This window comes from Cuculus canorus, chromosome 25 (assembly GCF_017976375.1).
Source record: "Cuculus canorus isolate bCucCan1 chromosome 25, bCucCan1.pri, whole genome shotgun sequence".
In the NCBI taxonomy this organism is placed as follows: Eukaryota; Metazoa; Chordata; class Aves; order Cuculiformes; family Cuculidae; genus Cuculus; species Cuculus canorus.
In genome coordinates, this window is record NC_071425.1 from 6,369,901 (window position 1) to 6,388,421 (window position 18,521).

At 47.9% G+C, this 18,521-nt stretch overlaps 1 protein-coding gene across 1 annotated transcript; it reads left to right on the forward strand.

Annotated features, from left to right (window-relative positions):
* The first annotated feature begins 1,437 nt into the window (after positions 1–1,437).
* On the forward strand, positions 1,438–17,958 carry MEIOC (meiosis specific with coiled-coil domain). Its single transcript, XM_054088547.1, has 8 exons — positions 1,438–1,483; positions 3,712–3,837; positions 5,063–5,220; positions 5,343–5,447; positions 6,925–8,770; positions 10,378–10,512; positions 14,845–15,025; positions 16,928–17,958. Exons 1-8 carry the CDS (start codon positions 1,478–1,480, stop codon positions 17,149–17,151), a joined length of 2,781 nt encoding a protein of 926 aa, XP_053944522.1. The 5' UTR covers positions 1,438–1,477; the 3' UTR covers positions 17,152–17,958.
* Positions 17,959–18,521: the final 563 nt, after the last annotated feature.

Here is an 18,521-nt window from a genome sequence, read left to right on the forward strand (position 1 = left end):
GGAGAGGTCACACAGTTCCAACCCCCTGCCATGGGCAGGGACACCTACTGGATCTGGTTGTTCCAAGCCCCATCCAACCTGGCCTTGAACACCTCCAGGGATGAGGCAGCCACCACTGCTCTGGTCAAGTCTAGAGGAAGCTATGGAGATGATCCGAGAGGTGGAGCACCTCCTGTACGAGGACATGTCTAATCTGAAAAAAACCTAAACCCTAAACTATCAGGGTGAGCTTTCGGGTTGGCCTGATGTACTGTAGCTGCAGGGAAGCCCAGTGCAGCAGGAGGCAGGCACCGGGTTACAGGTACTTTTGGGCCCAAAAAAGTTTTTACATTGATTGCTTTTAAGCCTGTAGTTTCACCGCCATTTCCTGGTGATTCTGTAGGATGACAAACATTGTTGACGCTGTTAGCTTCCACCTAATCATAGAATCATGGAATGGTTTGGGTTGGAAGAGACCTTAAAGATCATCTAGTTCCAACCCCCCTGCCATGAGCAGGGACATCCCACTGGATCAGGGTCCCCAAATCCATCATGTGACTTTTGAGAGATTGCAGTAGAACCCAAGTTCCCTGTTCTCTCCTGTTGCCATAGGTAGGTTGGTTAAGCCTGACTTTGTTAAGGTGATTTTTCTTTCCTGTGAACCACCTCAGCTTGTGCTCTGCCCTCTCGTGATGGGTTGCTTTCAGTGCTCTGGGTCATAGAATCACAGAATGGTTTGGGTTGGAAGGGACCTCAAAGCCCATCCAGTCCCACCCTCTGCCATGGGCAGGGACACCTCCCACTGGATCAAGGGCTCTGAGCCCCATCCAACCTGGCCTGGAATCCCTCCAGGGATGGGGCAGCCACCACTGCTCTGGGCAACCTGGGCCAGGGCCTCCCCACCCTCACAGGAAAGCATTTCTCCCTAAGATCTCATCTCAGTCTCCCCTCTTTCATGAGAAAACCGTTCCCCCTCGTCCTATCCCTGCACTCCCTTATCCAGAGCCCCTCCTCAGCTTTCCTGGAGCCCCTTTCAGTGCTGGAAGCTGCCCTAAGGTCCCCCACAGAGCCTCCTCTTCCCCAGCCTGAACAGCCCCATATCCCAGCCTCCCCTCCCTCTAGGACCCCGTGGAAGCCCCAGCCCTGTCTCCAGGTGAACAACAGCCCCGCGCTCCCTCATTGGCGGGAGGGGCGAAGAGGCGATTTTTTATTGGCCGTTGCTGGAGGACAGCAGCCAATGGAAAAAAGCCTCGTTGCCAGGCGAGCTCTCGAAGTCCTGCAACCTCGTGGCGAACTGCGTGGTCACGTGCCTCGCGGATGAGACGAGGCTTCTCATTGGCTGCTCATTGTCGACGCGGATGAGACGCGGCTTCTCATTGGTCTCTCGTGTGAGACGCGGTTCCTCATTGGCCGCGCGGGCGGACGTTGGGCCGTGGTAACAGCACCACCATGGCCGCGCGGTGCGCGAGCCGCCCGTAGGCAGCGAGCGGGATCTCGTATGGAGGTGAGACCGGGAACCTGGGACCGGGACAAGGAGTGGGGGCCGGGGGGAGGCCGGGCAGCTCTGTCAGACACCCCGCGGGCAGCTCCGTGCTGGCAAGCGGGCGGGGCTCTCTCACGCTGTGCCTCCCTGTGGATAAAAGAGCTGCGAAGCTGAGGTAAAAGTGTAGCGAAAAGTTGTTTTATTGTCTTGGGGAGGTTAAATTTGAGGGAAAAGTGAGTGTGTGTGGCGTGGGGGCGCCCAGGCGTCATCCCTAGCTGTGGCACCGGCCTCGTCCCTGAGGTGTTGGAGGGACCGGATTGATCAGGGGGGTGTCCCTGCCCTTGAGGGGCACTGGATGGGCTCTGGGGTCCCTTCCAACCCAAACCATTCCGTGGTTCTGTGATTTCCTTGCCTCAGGGGGCACCCAGCCCTTCCATGGGTCAGGACTTCAAAGGGTGAGGGAATCATAGAATTACCAGGTTGGAAAAAACCTCTTGGATCATCGATTCCAAACATTCTATCTGCCACTAAACCGTGTCCCTGAACACCTCATTTACCCATCTTTTAAATTCTTCCAGGGATGGTGTCCCAACTACATTCCTGGAAAGCCTCTGCCAGGGCCTAATGACCCTTTCCATGAAAAATATTTTCATAATATGCAGTCTGACCCTCCCCTGGAGCAGCTTGAGGCCATTCCCTCTTGCCCTGTTCTCTGTCACTTGGGAGAAGATCCCAGCTCCCTCCTCTCTACAACCTCCTTTCAGGTAGTTGTAGAGAGCAATAAGGTCTCCTCTCAGCCTCCTCTTCTCCAGGCTAAACATCCCCAGGTCCCTCAGCCGCTCCACGTAACCCTTGTTCTCCAGTACCTTCACCAGATTTGTTGCTCTTCTCTGGACACGTTCCATTTCTTCCTCATGTCCAATCCAAATTTTCCCCCTTCCCATTTAAAGACATTCCACTTGTCCCATCACTCCATACCCTTGTAAAAAGCCCCCCTCCAGCTTTTCTGGAGCCCCTTTCATTACTGGAAGCTGCTTTAAGGTCTCCCTAGAGCCTTCATTCTCCAGGTTGAGCAACCCCAACTCCTCATAGCAGAGGTGCTCCAACCCTCAGATCATCTCTGTGGTCTCCTCTGGACCCGGTCCCAAAGTGTCCCAGAGGAGACAGCCTAGGAATGCCACTCTGGGCTGCTCACCCGTTTGTACCATGCCTGAGAAAAAGCAGAGAAAAGCAGGGCATCACTAAACAGAGTGTTACCACATCAGTGTAACCACAGCGCACATGGGAGGGAACATAGTGCTGTGGAACCCGTGTGCAAGATGGAGACACTGGTTTCATCCTCAGATGGCTGTAGGAGAACATCTTCTTAAGAGGAGTTCATGTTCAGCATGCTTTCAGAGCATTTATCCTGTGAAACTCGGACTTTTTCCAAGTTAAATCAGCATTTCTCATGATCTGCTATGCTACTATTTAAATATTTTAAATAGTGTGCAAAGAATTTTTATTTGCAAGCTAATGGATTTTTTAGCTTTTTCTTTTTTGTCTTATTTTAACTTTAAATTTTCCTTGTGTACGTGACCTGAAGAAGAAGGAAAGAGAAGAAAAGATGCCTCCCTCTGTTTTGTTTTCATTCCTTGCTCCTACTGGCCGTCTGTTTCTGAGCACTTCTAGGGCAGTGGTTGGGACAGGGGTGTTTCTGAGCTAAGAGTTGTTTCTCCCATTGGTACAGAACATGGCAATTTTCCACCATAGCTCCCAGTGTGTGCCCTATAGCCAAGTTCCAGGTCTTGGAATTTGAATATGCATAAGCGTGCATCTGTTTTGACATAATCGATGTAATAGAAACAGTGGCAAAAGAAGAAGAGGTGCCTGGCAAGGCACAGAAGGCCAAATGACTCTCCTGCTGATGAAGGGGATGATAATTCCACTTTGATAGCTCATGTTCTTCCCTGGCGGCTCAGTCCTTTGGAAGCTCAGCCAGCAGAGAGAATGCAGATTTGCTCTTGTTCTGCACATCCTCAGTCCCTAAATAACTTGTGAATGTCTTGTGCCTTGTTGGGTTGAGCCCTTCCCTAAGGAGAAATAGGAAAGAGTTCTACTGTTGATAGGTAGAGCCAAGTACCTGACAGCTCAGATGAGCAGAAGGCACCAGTGAAGTGTTAAAGAAGTTAATTTGATGTAAAATGTGCAACTCTTGGGTTTATGCATAGTTACGTGCTTCTACAACTTTTCTTCCTTGTCTTGTGTAGCCTCAAGTTGCGTTTAGAGGCGGCAGTCGCTGCTGGAGCGGCGTGGAAGCCGGCGGGAGGCTGACGGATGCCTTCAATAATGCGATGACAGGCCCTGGCTCACTGTACAGCTGCTACAAATCACAGGTTTGGTTGGTTCTCATGCTTTTTTTATACGTATGTAAGAGGTTGGATTTGTCCTAAATAAAGTGGTCTAAATATATGTTTAATATAGTTGCTTACACTGGCAAACATAAATCACTGTGCTTGATTTATCGACAATAAATCTCTATCATCATAATGGTCATCAGAGGGGACAATGACTTTAACGCAGGTGGTGCAACACGTGGTGTTCAGTATTTCAGTGTGTGCTTTGTTCTCCTGTTAGTGTAAGGAATTGTAGAGAAAGTCAGGAGCAATTGACTGTTTTCAGGAACACTGAGAAGCCAGCAAGAAGCAGCGTAGCTATTGCAACTGAGATTTAGTGGCCTGCCACAGCAGTGGAGTCTGGACGCTGTTGTGAACGAGCCTTTTGAGCAGGAGGTTCTGGCTGGGAGAAACACTAGGACAGATCTGTACCTTCATGCATCAGATGTTTCTCTCCACTGTTGTCTGTCATAGCCAGAAATTCTCCCTGAGGTAAAAGACTCAAATAAATGAATGAAGAGACTCGCCGCAGTACCTTCAATAATAGACCTATTACTTATTACTTTCTCTGGGTCTCATCTGGCTTTGTTCTTCTATGTCCTTCAGACCAGCAACTGGGGGCTGGTTTTGCTCATCAAGGTAATTCACAGACATGGGGAACTGAGAAGTGGAGACCTGCCCGTAGTTGGGCAGAAGCCTATGGGGAGCAAAGCCTGGTTTGTGTGTTGCTTTGTGTCGCTGCTGGGCTACCTGTCTCTATAAAGGGGCATCCCTGGATCTTTAACATTGAACACTGTGAAACCATTAACTTTGTCAGTGACTGAGGGACAGAAAGCACATCATGTTTGAACCAACAAGCAATTGCTCCTTTTCTCATCAGCTGGGTAGACCTCTCCTCAAGAAAAGAGTTGGCTGTAAATTCTTCAGTAGCTTAAATAACCGGTAATAGTTGAGGAGAAAGGTGTCCTGAGTCAGGTCAGCGATCATCTGTTAGGAACTGCTGCAGGAGTTTAGGCTGACCTGGGCTGACAGCCTGGCTCCTGTGCATGCGTGTGTCACCAGCACGAGCTACTTGGAGTGTTATGCCAGAAAGGGTGCAGTTGACTTGCTTCTTGTGCTTGAATTACTCCGAGGAAAAACTCGATTACAACCAGATAGTATAATGGAATGACAATTTGATGTGTTTAATACTAAAATTGATGCTTTTATTGTACATAAAATGCAGAATGAAGAAAATGTAGAGCTCCCTCAGACCTCCAGCTCTGTCCTTTCGACATCCGAGTACTTGTCACCTGTGGACTTTTCCCTTTTATACACACCATGGTCAACCTATGGAGATGACACGAAGCAGCCTGCTGCTTCTCAGATCAATGTGAATTCCAGGTAGTCATGTCTGACAGAGTGTGTGCTGAAAGAGTGGAAGGGTTTGGTTGTTTGTTTGATGTAGCTTAGGAATTATTTTCAATAAAGCAATTTTTTTTAATTAATATGCAATTCGTTTTCAGAAATCAGCCTGAAAGGAATGATTATGGCAGTGAAACAGATTTGTATGGACTCGTGTCTAACATTCTGGAGGAACAAGATAAACCGCAGCCGTACTCTGCCGAGGGGTGAGTGTTGATCTTGGCATCTGAGTTCCGTTAGTCATCTCTGCACCTGCTGCCATAAAGTTCTACCGTGCTTCACTGTTTCCCTTCCTTCCTCCTCATCTTCAAATGTTTCACTTGTGACACTTAAAAGCTTTTCTCTGGGTACTTGGATTTCACAGAAGCTTGTGGATTTCTGGTATTTAGAGAACTTTTTAATTAACTGGCATTTGTTATATCCGTCCATAACAAGTGTTGTGGAAATGCTGTATTCAAACAAATCGCCTTGAATAGAAGCCTTAGCCCTTTTTTTTTTTTTTTTTTTTTTTTTTTTGTTGCATAAAGATTGAATTCAGACTTCAGGTTTCTCTTAACTAATTTGAGTGCACAGAAGAACACATGAAATACAAACCCATACTCCTTCACTCTTTGCTGAACTGTCCAAAGAGAAGAATTCCTTATAAAATGACTATTTCTTGATAATAGTGCTGCCTAAGCAACATTTCCATATCTAGGTGTCATATTTATTGTGCCTTTATGCTGGCACCAGAAGAAGCTGTTGGATAGTCAGAATAACCTGGTGAAGTAGGATGCGGATCCCACATCCCCAGGATACTTGGAGAGCTGACAGTCTTTCACCTGAACCTGACTGTTCTAGGCCTAAGTGATAAGGGAGGGAAACCGGTTCTCAAGGTTCCCACACCAAACATTACTCTTCCTTTCTGCCGTCTCCCCAGATGCCAATGATTTGGGTGCAGAGTTGTGTAGCTGAAGTGAGGGAAAACTTCAGAGACAGCCACTCTTGACCTAGAGAGAGCTCGACAACTGCTGTGCCTCGGACAGCTCAGGCTGGATGTCTCTGTTCAGCACTGCCAGTAGTGACTGTAGTGACCTCCAGGCAATTCCATTTCTCACTTAGTCTGTTTACAGTTTTCCTTGGCAGGCAGGGATTGATTGTCCTGTGTTAATTCAGGGTAATTAATGGAAGGAAACGAAGTGTGCTGAGGTGCTTGTTCTTCTCTTACCTGCAGGAAGCAGTGTGAGCCAGTGTAAAACACAGGCGATGCAGAAGCACTAAGCATGATGATGCAGAGAAGTTTTATCTGGCATGCTAGGACAGGGCTTTGAAAGGTTATGGTGGTTTGGAAAGTGTGATTATCCTAAGTTGGCACTTAACCAGGAGCGTTTAGTGGTGATGGATAGTAAATATCTTGATGGGATTGACAGAATGTAATTTGCCGTGTACACATCATCTGCAGTATGAAGGCGCTGCCCATAGATCCAGAGGGATGTGGTGGGTTTAGAACAGCTGGAATCGTTTTTCTCACCTGGGTAAGGGAAACTAGGAGGTGACAGCAGCAGATAGAAGCTGGAGTGAGACCTGGCTGAATGAATCGAGAGAAATGGCTGGGGGAAGAATCGGGAGTTTGACTGTTTCTGCATTTGGGGATGGAAGAGGAGCACAGAGAAGAATCTAACCACCTATATCTTGTCTTTCAAGGAGCTGCCCTTCCAGTCTGAAGTCAGTGTGGCCCATGAATGCAACCAGCATTGCAGACCACCATGAGCTGTTGCCAGAGACGAAAAGACCAGTTGTTGGAGCTGTCTCACCACAGGGTTTTTACAGTAGCGAACCCGTACCTGCTGCTGAAAAGCAGTACCTGCAGAGCAGTAATCTTGCGTCACAGCAAAAAGTAGATGAATGCTATCGTGGGTTTACTGGCATAGACATTGAGGAGCAGTGCTTGTACCCTGCCAGGAATGATCACTCCACCTTCTGCATCACGCAGGATAATGAGAATGTCAAGACAACACCCGTGTATCAGAACTACCCATACGTAAAAACCACCTCTACACCCCAGGTTGGGTACTTGGAAGTGATCAAAGACTCGGGAGCCAGTGCTTATCCTTATGGAAGACAGAAGGTGTGTCCCAAAGGAGCAGATGCCCTGCTGCACCAAAAATGGGCAGAAACGTTTCTTCCACAGTTCCACAGGTATAATGAGAACACAGATTACAGTAGGTATGCTGGCTGTTCTCAGGCTACTAAAGCAAAGCCCAACAAGGGCACCCCTTATAGCCTCCAAGACAATAAAAAGTTAGTAAATGGAGCCTCTGGGGCACTGTCTCTGGACACAGAACCCTATCCTAAATTATTTCAGGTTAAATCAGGAACTCAGAAAAAAATAGAAGATAGTATTGCGGATCAGCAAAACTTCTCCTTTCCCAAGGCTGCCAGACATCTGTCAGAAAAACAACTTACAAATGAAGCCTCATTCTGCACTGATTTGGAGCAGAAGTTTGAATATGGCCTGAAATCGTTCGCAGCTTGTGCTGGGAATAGCAACTGTGCAGATGGTGTAGAAAAGCAGCAGTTTTCCAAGTTCAGTCTGCAGAATCCTGAATATTGTAAATCCCTTCCATTTTTACCAAGCTTGGTGAACCTTCCAGCAGGTGCCAGCGGGAGGCCAGCAGGGGTGAGTGTTCCAACCAAAACTGTCCCATTTCAGAATCCAAGTCCTTTGTTGAAACCAAGCAATCATTTATCTGTTTTTCAAAAAAATTCCAGTCATCCAAATGATTTTCTTCAGTTACCATCCTCCAATCTCTCTTTAAACAGTAATTTACTTCAGAAGCACTGTCAAGATAATCCTTCTGTTCTTACAAGTCTTGATTTTGGTCCTAACGCTGCAGAGCAAGCCTGGTCTGCTGCGTGCAAGGAAGTGCTTTTGAGGGGTGAAGAGGATTTCATTGAGTATCTAAGTGAAAAGAAATTAAAGCAGCCAAATGGATTCTGTGACAACTACTCTGCTCAGCACTTTGGGATAATTGAAAACATGAGTAAACGCCGTTTCCCATTGAAGCCCCGGAGCGAGCATTATGATCTGGAAGGACAGAAATGTGCAGACGAGCTGCTGCAGAACATGTATGAGGATTTCCTGCAGTCTCAGGGCCAACTTAATCTCAGGCAGGGCAGCAGAGACAGTAACGCTGTCCATCCTGTGACTTGCCTGCGTGCTCCAGGCTTTCCCAGCAGTTCTGTGATGGGTGACCTCAGACGGAATCATCAGCTTGGCTCGAGTGCGTTCCCCTTGAGAGCTGCTCACCTGCTCGGCCGTTCTGTTGTCCCTCTAATGGACTCTCGTGACTTGTTCCGTGATGATTTACGGTGCCTATACCCTTACTTTAATGATAAGATGAGTGGTGACGGTGTCTTTTCTGGTTTTGTACCAACTTTTGGATTTCCAAAGCAAGTTAAAGTCCGTAGTGGGCCTGCCAGTGAGCTGCATGTTAGACTGGAAGAGTGTTACGAACAGTGGAGAGCTCTGGAGAAAGAAAGAAAGAAGGTAAAGCAGTAACATAAATTAATCTACTGTGTCACAGGTTTGATTGGCTCTGATCCTGCCCAGCCCAGTTATAGGACATGGGTCATGCTTACTGCTAGGAAATGAAACTCCAGGTGTGGCTTCACAGTTAAACATTTGCTTCCATGTGTGTTTGGGAGCAAAAGCAGAAGTCTGGAAGGTTTGTAGCCTTGTTGGGAGCATAATGAGTGCTGTATTGAAAACTGGGCTTCAGGTGGGAGTTCGTGGTTGTGTCGGTCTCTGCTGGGGCTGGCGAAGGCTGTGTGTGACTGCCAAAGTCGCCTTATGCTGTAATACAGTGACCACTATGTGTCTGGAAACTTTGAAAGCAAAGCCATTAATCATATTTTTAATTGGGACTAAACTTTAATCCTTTGAAGAATTAAATTTCTTGGGCCCTACACTTTTAGTTCTTTCAGTGAGCTTTTCTCACATTCTGTTGCCCTGCCGTGTTAAATCCAGGATGCATTTGAAGGGGCTCTCTTTTTTTAGACAGAGGCTAAAGAAAGGGTAGTACTGAAACACCTGCAGGAGGAGATCTGGGCAGCTTAGTGGGAAGCCTTGAATGGCACAGTTGCCCTTTGCTTGGAGCCATTGCCCTTTCTGGCCATGAGTGGAGCGCTTCAGGCTGCCTGATTGCATGTAAAAGCTGTCTGAATTGCACCAGTTGAGCTGGTGTTGAGATTGTGTGACTTTCCAGAGGAAAGAATGAACTGGAAGCTGTGGGGCCGGGCCCTTTAGCTGTTGCTTCTCCCAGGAAGCTTTGCCGGGCCAGGCCCCCAGAAGGAACCACATTGTGAGGGTGTTTCCAAAGTGTTTCTTGACAGAAGGTGGTGGTTGTTTTGATAGAGGGGTTGGAAAATGATCATGGCTTGAGGAGGGGGTGAGTGGCTCTGCTTGCATGGAGAAGTGTGGAAGGGAAAGAGTTGGCAGCTGCGTGATGAGAATGGAGGGGGAGATCAGGCTGCAGCTTTATGTGGGCCACCACAAAACCATCTCAGAAATGTCACTTTAACAGATTGTGTTCACTGGGTATTGTTAGAGGCATTCCAGAGCGACACAGGGGGTTGAGAGATGGAAATTTGACGTTGTGCAGTCAGGCTGCACAGTAATTTTCTGATAGTTAAATGAACTATGATCTGATTTTAACAAAGAAAAAATGCTTTCTGTAGCTCAAATGATCTGTACAGAAATTAGGTTAATTGCTGACTTAAACAACTTCAGGTTAATTTTGTGGATGAAATCTCCCCATATGCTCATTTTTTCCTGCCTTGCAATCCTAACTTGCCTCCATTTCATTTCCATGCAGAGTTTGAACTGGCTGTAGTCAAAGCACATGAAGCCACAGCACCTCTGAAACACATTGTCGTGGTACAATTACTTTCATTGAACTGCTTTGCATATAGTGGTTGTGCTCTTCAAACAGGAGATTGTCCCCAAATGGTTAAATCCCAAATGCCAGAATCCTCATACGTGCTTTACAAGAGTCCAGAATCCTAAGGGAAAAAAATGGTATTGCTGATATTCCTGTTTCTGTAACAAAGCTTACCTTGTGTTCTTAGGGAGTTGTTCTTTTTGTTTTCCTGCAGACTGAATCAACTCTTGCTAAGAATTTCCAAGGGAAGAAGGTTTCCAGTGCTAACAACACTCCCATTCCAAGACTGTCATCAAACTCATCAAGACTCGATCGCTTAATTGTGGATCAGCTGCGTGAACAAGCCCGAGTGAGTTGTAGAACTAAGAAATTATCTATTAAATGTACCCGACAGAGCTTAGAGTGTGATATAGGTATGTGAGATGAGCAGAGCAGCTGCTCCCAAAATAGCCTTGTTCTTAATGCTCTGCAGGGAATAATCTTTGAGCAGGCCCTGCTAGAATCCCTCCAGCTCACTGCTGTTACCAGGGAACCTACAGTGTGGTTGAGGCTCATGTTCACATCCATACATGCCAGTGGCATCTGTTTTCTACTCCAGGACCACGCGTGAGATGCCAGAATCCAGGCGCCTAACCTAACTGTGCAGCTCTGAGATGGGCCTGGTGTTTGGGCTTTTCCGTTTGGAGCAGCTCAGCAGAGAAATATCTGTTATAGATCCATAGGTGCTGTGTTTAGGGGAGGGAAAAACAAGTTTAATGTTCGTAAGACTCTGAGATCTGTTTGCTTAAGAGTCTTGTATGGTTTTAATGCAGAATGGTTATTTGATGCAGCTTCTGCCTCTACATCACTAGTTTACTTCTTAAGCCAAACAGCCATGACCTGCAGAGTAAGTGTGACTGGTGTTTTCTGAACTGCCTGTGGCTCTGTGGCCAAACGATGGTGCCATTGTGCAGGGTCCTGCTGCTTTGTGAGGCAGCAGCCGGGCAGGATCCTGCAGGGGAGACCAGAGGGAGGAGGGGAGCACAAGCAGAATTCATCTGAGCAGCTGACAGCATGGAGAGGGTCCCATTAGAGCCCCGATGGCATGGCGAGGGTCTGGTCTGGCTCTTCTGAGGCTGTGAGGCTGGAGCCAGGATGCTCATGCTGCAGAACGGAGGAGGAACGTGGGCTGAAAGCAGAGATGTGAAAGCTGCCCCTGCGAGGGGATGAGGGGTTAAAGGCAGAAGTTGTTCTGGGAAATGCTGGTTGTTGTGGAGGCAGCGCTGCTGAGCTCAGCTTCTCAGCAGTGGTAGAAGGCAACTGTCTTTCCAGCTGCCCTGGCACAGGTGGAATAAACCCTGGAGCCATGTCTACTGCTTTCCGCCTGCTGGAATCTGTCTGGTTTTGCTCCTGCTGCTGAGTAGGGAGTGGAAGATGTGCCGATAGGTTTAGTATACATTTTTTAAATCCAAAAGAACAGTGTTGGGAAGTTTCTGCTCTGAGATGCCTTGCCTGTCTTTGGCCTGGTGCTTCAAAACCACATCTAGAGGAGAAATGAATCTTCTCTCACTGTTGGAGGAACCATACTTCAGGATATTGAACCTCAAATACTTGTTGAGGAGCAACCAAGAAGTAGCTTTAAGGATGCTCAGGACCACAGTGGGGCTGTTAGACCAGAAACACCAGAAATCTCAGTGGGCCAAAGAGGAATACTGAGACAAAGGCCAGTAGCTGGCCGAGTCTGGGGTTAACTCTTCATAGTGTGGAGCATCTGATTAAATCCTCTTGGTGGTCAAACACTTCACTTTGATTTTCTCATTTGACACTTCCACAGCTGTTTCAGTTCCAGAACAAAGCATGGCTGATGGAGAGGTGGCAGTGGCTTCCTTACTGTGTCTGCAGTCACTATTAAAACCACTTAACAGTCAGAACAAACTTCAAACCAGGATCTTCTCTCTAAAGACAACTCACCTCCCTTGGGTCTGCGGAGACATTTATCCACAGCTCCCTTGTCACTGGGAATGCTGTATCACCGTACTGTGAGATACTCTGAGGGTGGACAGTTGGATTGTCCTGCTGGAACTCTTCTGTTCTGGACTCATAATGGGTTTGACAGAGAGAGGGAGTAGAAGCTTACCTCTAGCAGCAAGGTTGCTTGTATGGGCTGGAGAAAGCATCGAGTTCCTGCTCCAAGCAGTGTTTTATGAGGAACAGTCATCAAAGCTGGGCTTGGGGTGTTGATCCTTATTCCCTGACATCTGCTCCTGACTGCCAGGTCAGTGGCTCAGCTGTCTGTCTCTCTGGGACCACGCTGCTCCGGTAGCCAGACTCGGCACCACTGGGGGCTCCCTGCTGCCCCCAGTGAAGGATCTGAGTTACTTGGCAAGCCCTGTGACAAGCAGAAGGGATCCAGCATGCTTTACAGGAGAAGGACAGGTTTAGTTAACGCCTGAGTCATGAGTAGCAGGAAGCATCTCCTGGGAGGAAGTTCCGAAGCCCTGAGGGGATGGAAGAGCAAGTGCCCTCGGGGCAGCCCAGCTTCTCTGGCTTCTGTGGGTTTTGCTGTTGGACGCCTAGAACTTCTCTCAGGCTTGGTATAAAAAGCTACCAACCAGGTGAGGCTGTGGTACCTGGAAGCCACATCTCCAGAACTTTAGTCCTTTTGTGGATGCTGATGTACTGTTAGGTAAGACTGGGAGATGACCATCGGGTTCATCATGCTTTGTTTCACTTGCTTACCTGATCTTACTGTGCCGCTCCTTAAACCTGGCTTTGTCTTCAGACAAAAGTCCAGTCAGTGATCTTCAAACCATCTCACCTGCTGCAGTCTCCTGTCCTAGTGACTGATTCCTCAGTGGTTCCTCTGAAGTTTTCCCTTCTCCCTTCGCTTTTTTAAACTCACAGCTTCCATACAAATGTGAAGGGTCACTTTTTGAGTTGACTGTTTGGTGCTGCTCTCACAGTAATTTGTGTAGTATATTCCTGCCTACGTTTTCACCCCAAGCTTTTGCCAGATCTCAGGGAGAACAGGACAAACCTGGCAGTGGGAGCTGGCTCCTACCTGGGTGCTCTCTCCTGAGCCTTGGCACAGAGCGGCTGCTCTGTTCTGCTCTTGTGGATGCTGTTACCAAAATAACTTCTCGTGGGACGCAACCTGGGGTTCTGTGTCCAGTTTTGGAATCCTCAGAACTGGAAGGACATGGAACTGTGGGAGTGAGTCCAGAGGAGGCCCCGGGTATGATCAGAGGGCTGGAGCACCTCCCATCCAAGGACCCATTGAGAGTTGGGCTTGTTCAGCAGGGAGAAGAGAAGGCTGTAGGGGGACCTTAGACCAGCTTCCGGTATTGAAAGGGGCTACAGGAAAGCTGGGAAGGGACTCTTTACAAGAGCCTGGAGTGATGGGACGAGGGGAATGGCTTTAAAGTGAAAGGGGAAAGATTTAGATGAGACATTAGGAAGAAATTCTTCATGCTAAGGGTGGGGAGGCCCTGGCCGATGTTGCCCAGAGCAGTGGTGGCTGCCCCATCCATGGAGGAATTCAAGGCCAGGTTGGGTAGGCTTGGAGCAACTGGATCCAGTGGGAGGTGTCCCTGCCCATGGCAGGGGGTGGGGCTGGATGGGCTTTGAGGTCTCCCTCCCAACCCAAACCATTCCATGATTCTGTGATTCTAATGTCTTGCCCAGCAGCCTGCTCTAAGGCTACAGGGAGCAGGTTAGGCTGATTGTCCCAGTTCAGGTACCTTTGTCAGGTCCTCTTTCATACTTTTTAAAACCTCCGTGACAGCCGTTTTTTTGAGGAAGACTACAATCATTTTGTTGCAAGGAAACGTCAAGAATGTCACTTTGCACTGTGCTCCCAGCCTCTCTGTTCCTTATTTCTTTATTTTTAACCTGTGATGACTGTGAATCATCAGGCTGCTTTATGGCTTATCAAATGTAGCCATTGCCCAGGAAACATTGCAGGTTTGGAATTCTCATTTCCCTCTCTCTGCACACGAGTATCCAGTTTCTCCAGTGAGCTGTGAGCCACGGCTGGAGAATCGCTCACCACAGGGAAATCCAGAATAGTGTGACTGTTCTAAGATAAACAAGACAACAAAGACACAGATTTTTAATTAACTAATACAAACTGAATTATTTCTGAATTCTTGGGCTTGGTATTCTCCGAAAGAGCTTCTCTAGTGCTGAGTATCTTGTATCAGGCTCTGCCTGTGAATCCACAGAGCTCCAGCCAGGTTAAACCAGGACTGCTGCTCCCGTGCTGCCAGTCGCTTCATGCTGGCACGAGGGGATCAGCCAGGTGAACACTGGCTGGTTGTTGTGGGGCTGGTTTTCCCCTGGATATCTGCAGCCGTGCTAATGCAAGGGAGGCCTATAACTGTGGATTCAGAGGAATGCACGTTGTCACAGACCAGCCTCCTGCTTCCCCGTGTCTAAAGTTGTGTGTGTCTGTCACTAATTTGTGAGCTGGGTGTCCTGACATCAGGGTGTTTCAGCTTTGCTGTGCTGTGAACGTCCTACAGCCTCATCTTTAGAAAAGAAGACAAGCTCGGTAAGGATTTACCTACTTCAACCATAACTTGATGAAATGTTCTTAAAAGAAAATAATGCTCATCATTAATCTGTTCTTAACTAGGTTAATATTGTTGTAAGCTTAGATGAGTACAATGTGAGCACCTGTAACATGTGAAATGTCCATTAGGTTGTGACTTTACTGGGAAAAATGGAGCGCCTCCGCAGTTCTCCCCTTCACGCTAACATTTCTACCGCCCTTGATAAACACCTGGAGGTAATTCATGTAGTGCAGTCGCGTAGAAGAGATGAAATTGTTAGTGCTTCCAACCACCAGAGGCAAGGAGCTCCCAGGTGCCGGGATGACAGAGGTATAACCATGTGTACGTACTGCTGCAAGATAGCTGACAATTTCTAGATGCATTGCAAGTCTATAAAAAAGAGGGGGGGGGTCTTATATTTAAGTGTGAATGCATCAGTGTCTGGAGCTTCAGAAAGGCAAGCTGGGTGGGTTCTGAGAGGATATGAAGTCTGGGGCTTAGGGATAAATGGGGTAAATTGATTTGGAGTGTGTTTATTCCATTAATAAACTGGCAAGTAAGTAAAAGACATCAGAGATGTTTGGGGATTGGAGGTGGTAGGAAGCTATTGCCTCTCTTCTCCCTGTCCAGCGAATTCCTGCTCCTGTCACGCTTCCAGCCTTGTATGTATTTCTACATAGAACTTCCGTGGTGTCTCTGTGGCATCTGCACAGAGAGACTGAGTTGGCCTTGCGTTATGAATGGATTTCCTCTTTAGGCCAGCTCTGTCATAGATTCCCACAAGAAACAAACCATGGTTTGGATTGATACACAAAAATTTATTGGTCAGAATGGTTTTATTCTTAATGGTACCCAAAATATGCAGAATATTCAGGTTAACCCCTCACTGGTGCATGGGCAGAGTGGCAGATTCCTGTCTCTCTTGTACATGGGAGGCTATGTTTCTTCACAGTTACCAAAACTGGTTTTTGGTATCACTTCTGCTTAACTGTGGTAACGAGAGAGGAATGAACCAGTTGTCACTCTGCGGGATGAAGGAGGGAGGGATGGCCCGTGGAGTGAGGGCCAGGGGAGGTGGCGAGGGGATAGATGGGGCCTTTGAGCTCTGCCCTTTCCGAGGCACCCCAGTGCTCCCAGAGGGGAACGCTGTCACCTGGAACACTGGAGCCAGGAATACTGGTTGAAGGTGGGTGCCAGCTTGTTCCAGTGAAGTGAAACTGCAGTTCTGCTTGCTGAGCACAAGCACGTGAAATTAGAGTCCTCCACTGCCCCAAAGTACATGAAAGTGTTTGACGTACGTTCCATGTGGGCCAGCCTAGAGGGCTGAGGGTGCACCTTCCCCAGAGTAATGAGGGAGTTCTGGCTGCAAACTCCAGCACCAGGAGAGGGGCTTGACTTTGCTTCCTCACACGTGGGCTGGAGTTGGAACCAAAGCGTTCTCTCTGCACTAAGTAATTCCTGATGTGTAAAGGGGCTGCTGAACCACCTTCCCTTTATTTTTCCAGGAGTGGGGATGACACATTTCTGCAGAACACGATCTGTGTTGTTTAATAAGGGCTGTGAATGAGCTGCTCCTTCACCTGTCTTAGATGAGATGGGCAAAGGATCCACTTTGTGGACCTGGAGGGCTTGCTATGGGCTTACAAGGAGTAATGCTTTTAAGCCCTAAGAAGGGAGATTGAGATGAGATACTGGGAAGAAAAGTTTTCTTGTGAGGGTGGGGAGGCCCTGGCCCAGGTTGCCCAGAGAAGTTGTGGCTGCCCCATCCCTGGAGGTGTTGAAGGCCAGGTTGGATGGGGCTTGGAGCAACCGAATCCAGTGGGAGGTGTCCCTGCCCATGGCAGGGGGTGGAACTGGGTGGGCTTTGAGATCCCTTCCAGCCCAAACCATCCCATGGTTCTGTGATCCAGCAATGCGCACACAGGAAGGGGTGGGATGCCTTTAATCCATGTGTCCATGAAACTCTCAAACAGAGGGGACCACAGGCTTTGGGTGCTCCTGATAACAGACAACAGCTCCATAGGAGCTTCAGCAAAGTAAGTTCCTAAACTCCCTGTTCCTGCCTCTTTGTTTGGGGGCCTAAACCTACTGCTGGCTTAGACTCCTTGTGAAGAGACTGGCATGGGATCAGACCCCAATAGGGCCTGGGAAGCGTTGTGGGGTGAGTGGGTCCCCAGCGCTGCTTGAGGGTGGACTGTGCAGTAAAGACTAACGGCCCTCTCTTCCCGGCAGATTTATTTGCCCTGGCGCTGGCCATTCAGGAGATGAGCACAACCACCTGTAAAGCTCGCACGACGCTGTGGTGTGCGCTCCAGATGACCCTGCCGAAATCTGCAGCTGGAAAACCGGATCCAGAGAAAGCGGCTCAGGAGACGGCACAGCCTGAACAGAAAGGGCGCGAGAACACTAGCAGCGGTGGTGTTCTGCAGCGGAAGGCTGACGGAGGCAGGCACTGAGGCAACACTGAGGGCGCTCGTGGTCTGTGAGAGGCTACCTATTGTTTTTAATTATTTGTGATGTTTGACCTACTGATATTTGTATTTAACGCTGTCTTGATGAGGAGTTGGGGTTGCTTTGAGGGCTGTTGGGTTCTACATCAACTGTTAACATGGCAGGCAGCTTTGGAATATGGGAACGCTGCACCAGGGAACATTAACTTAAAAATAATCAGACTAATTAATTAACAGCCAATTCTATTTAACTCCTGCTGGTGAACCCTGGCACACAACTCTTCAATATGTTCTTTTTAGTTCGGTTTTTAGGAAATAGGTTTTAAAATAATGATTCTTAAGGATGGGAGGCTGACAGGGTGTCCGGCCGGGATCGGGTAAGATTGTGATGTAAAACAGTTTCCTTATCAAACAAATACCTGGAAACAGGAGGGAAAAATACTATGAATACCCAATATTCATGTAAAATTAAATATTTAAAATATATAAATATTTATGAATTCGCGATTTTTAAATCCAAGTCAGTAGAATCTGATGCATCTCCTCTGACAAAATTACTGGTGTGACCAAATTGCTGTTGTGCAACCATGCAGGTAGTGATGCTCAAATTGCTTGGGTGTCCCACGGGCAAGGAAGGAGCCTCTGTTTTAAAGTATTGAAAGAGAATCAAAACACGACATGCACACAGGATTGTCCTTTAAGAAGCTGCGCAGCGGCTGGAATGACGAGTAGCATTTTTAATGGCTTCGGAGAGGTATCACAAAGTTCTGACATTTAGGTTTTAAAGTTGCTCTTTCATGAGTTTGGTTTGAGATGTGGTTGTCGTATTTTAGACTCATTGGTTTTCCTTGGCAGTTCTGACAACCACCAATGCCTGGTGTTTCTCTGCATATCCTGATCCGTATGGCACACGCGGAGCTTGTTGGTATTATGGAAGATGGAGGGTTTAACCCTTCCGGCTCCACATGTATAATGTGTGGATTAAATTCATGTGGCTGTCTCTGCCTGGATGCTCTTGTATTTTAAATGTCTGTGTTCTCCCTTCCTCTGGGAATTCTAGGCTGCATAAGGGACAGTCGCACCCCGTAAACTCTCATTAAATGATGAGAGAGAAATGGAATGAGCGCAGCAGAGGTGAGCAAGTGTTTGATCGCTGACAGGACCGAGGTGCTGCCAGCACCGGGTTATCAGGGTGGGAGAACATGGTCACTGTGTTGCGGGGGGTTGTTCGGCCTAGGATGTGTTGCTGTTGACAGCACCGCTGTACTGACTGCTAGGAAATAAACCGGCTTTTCTTGGAGCGCCTTTGTCTGTGTTTGTCTTCAAGGCCTTGGCTCCCAGAACTCAATCCATACCCAGGAATGCAGTTTTCATTA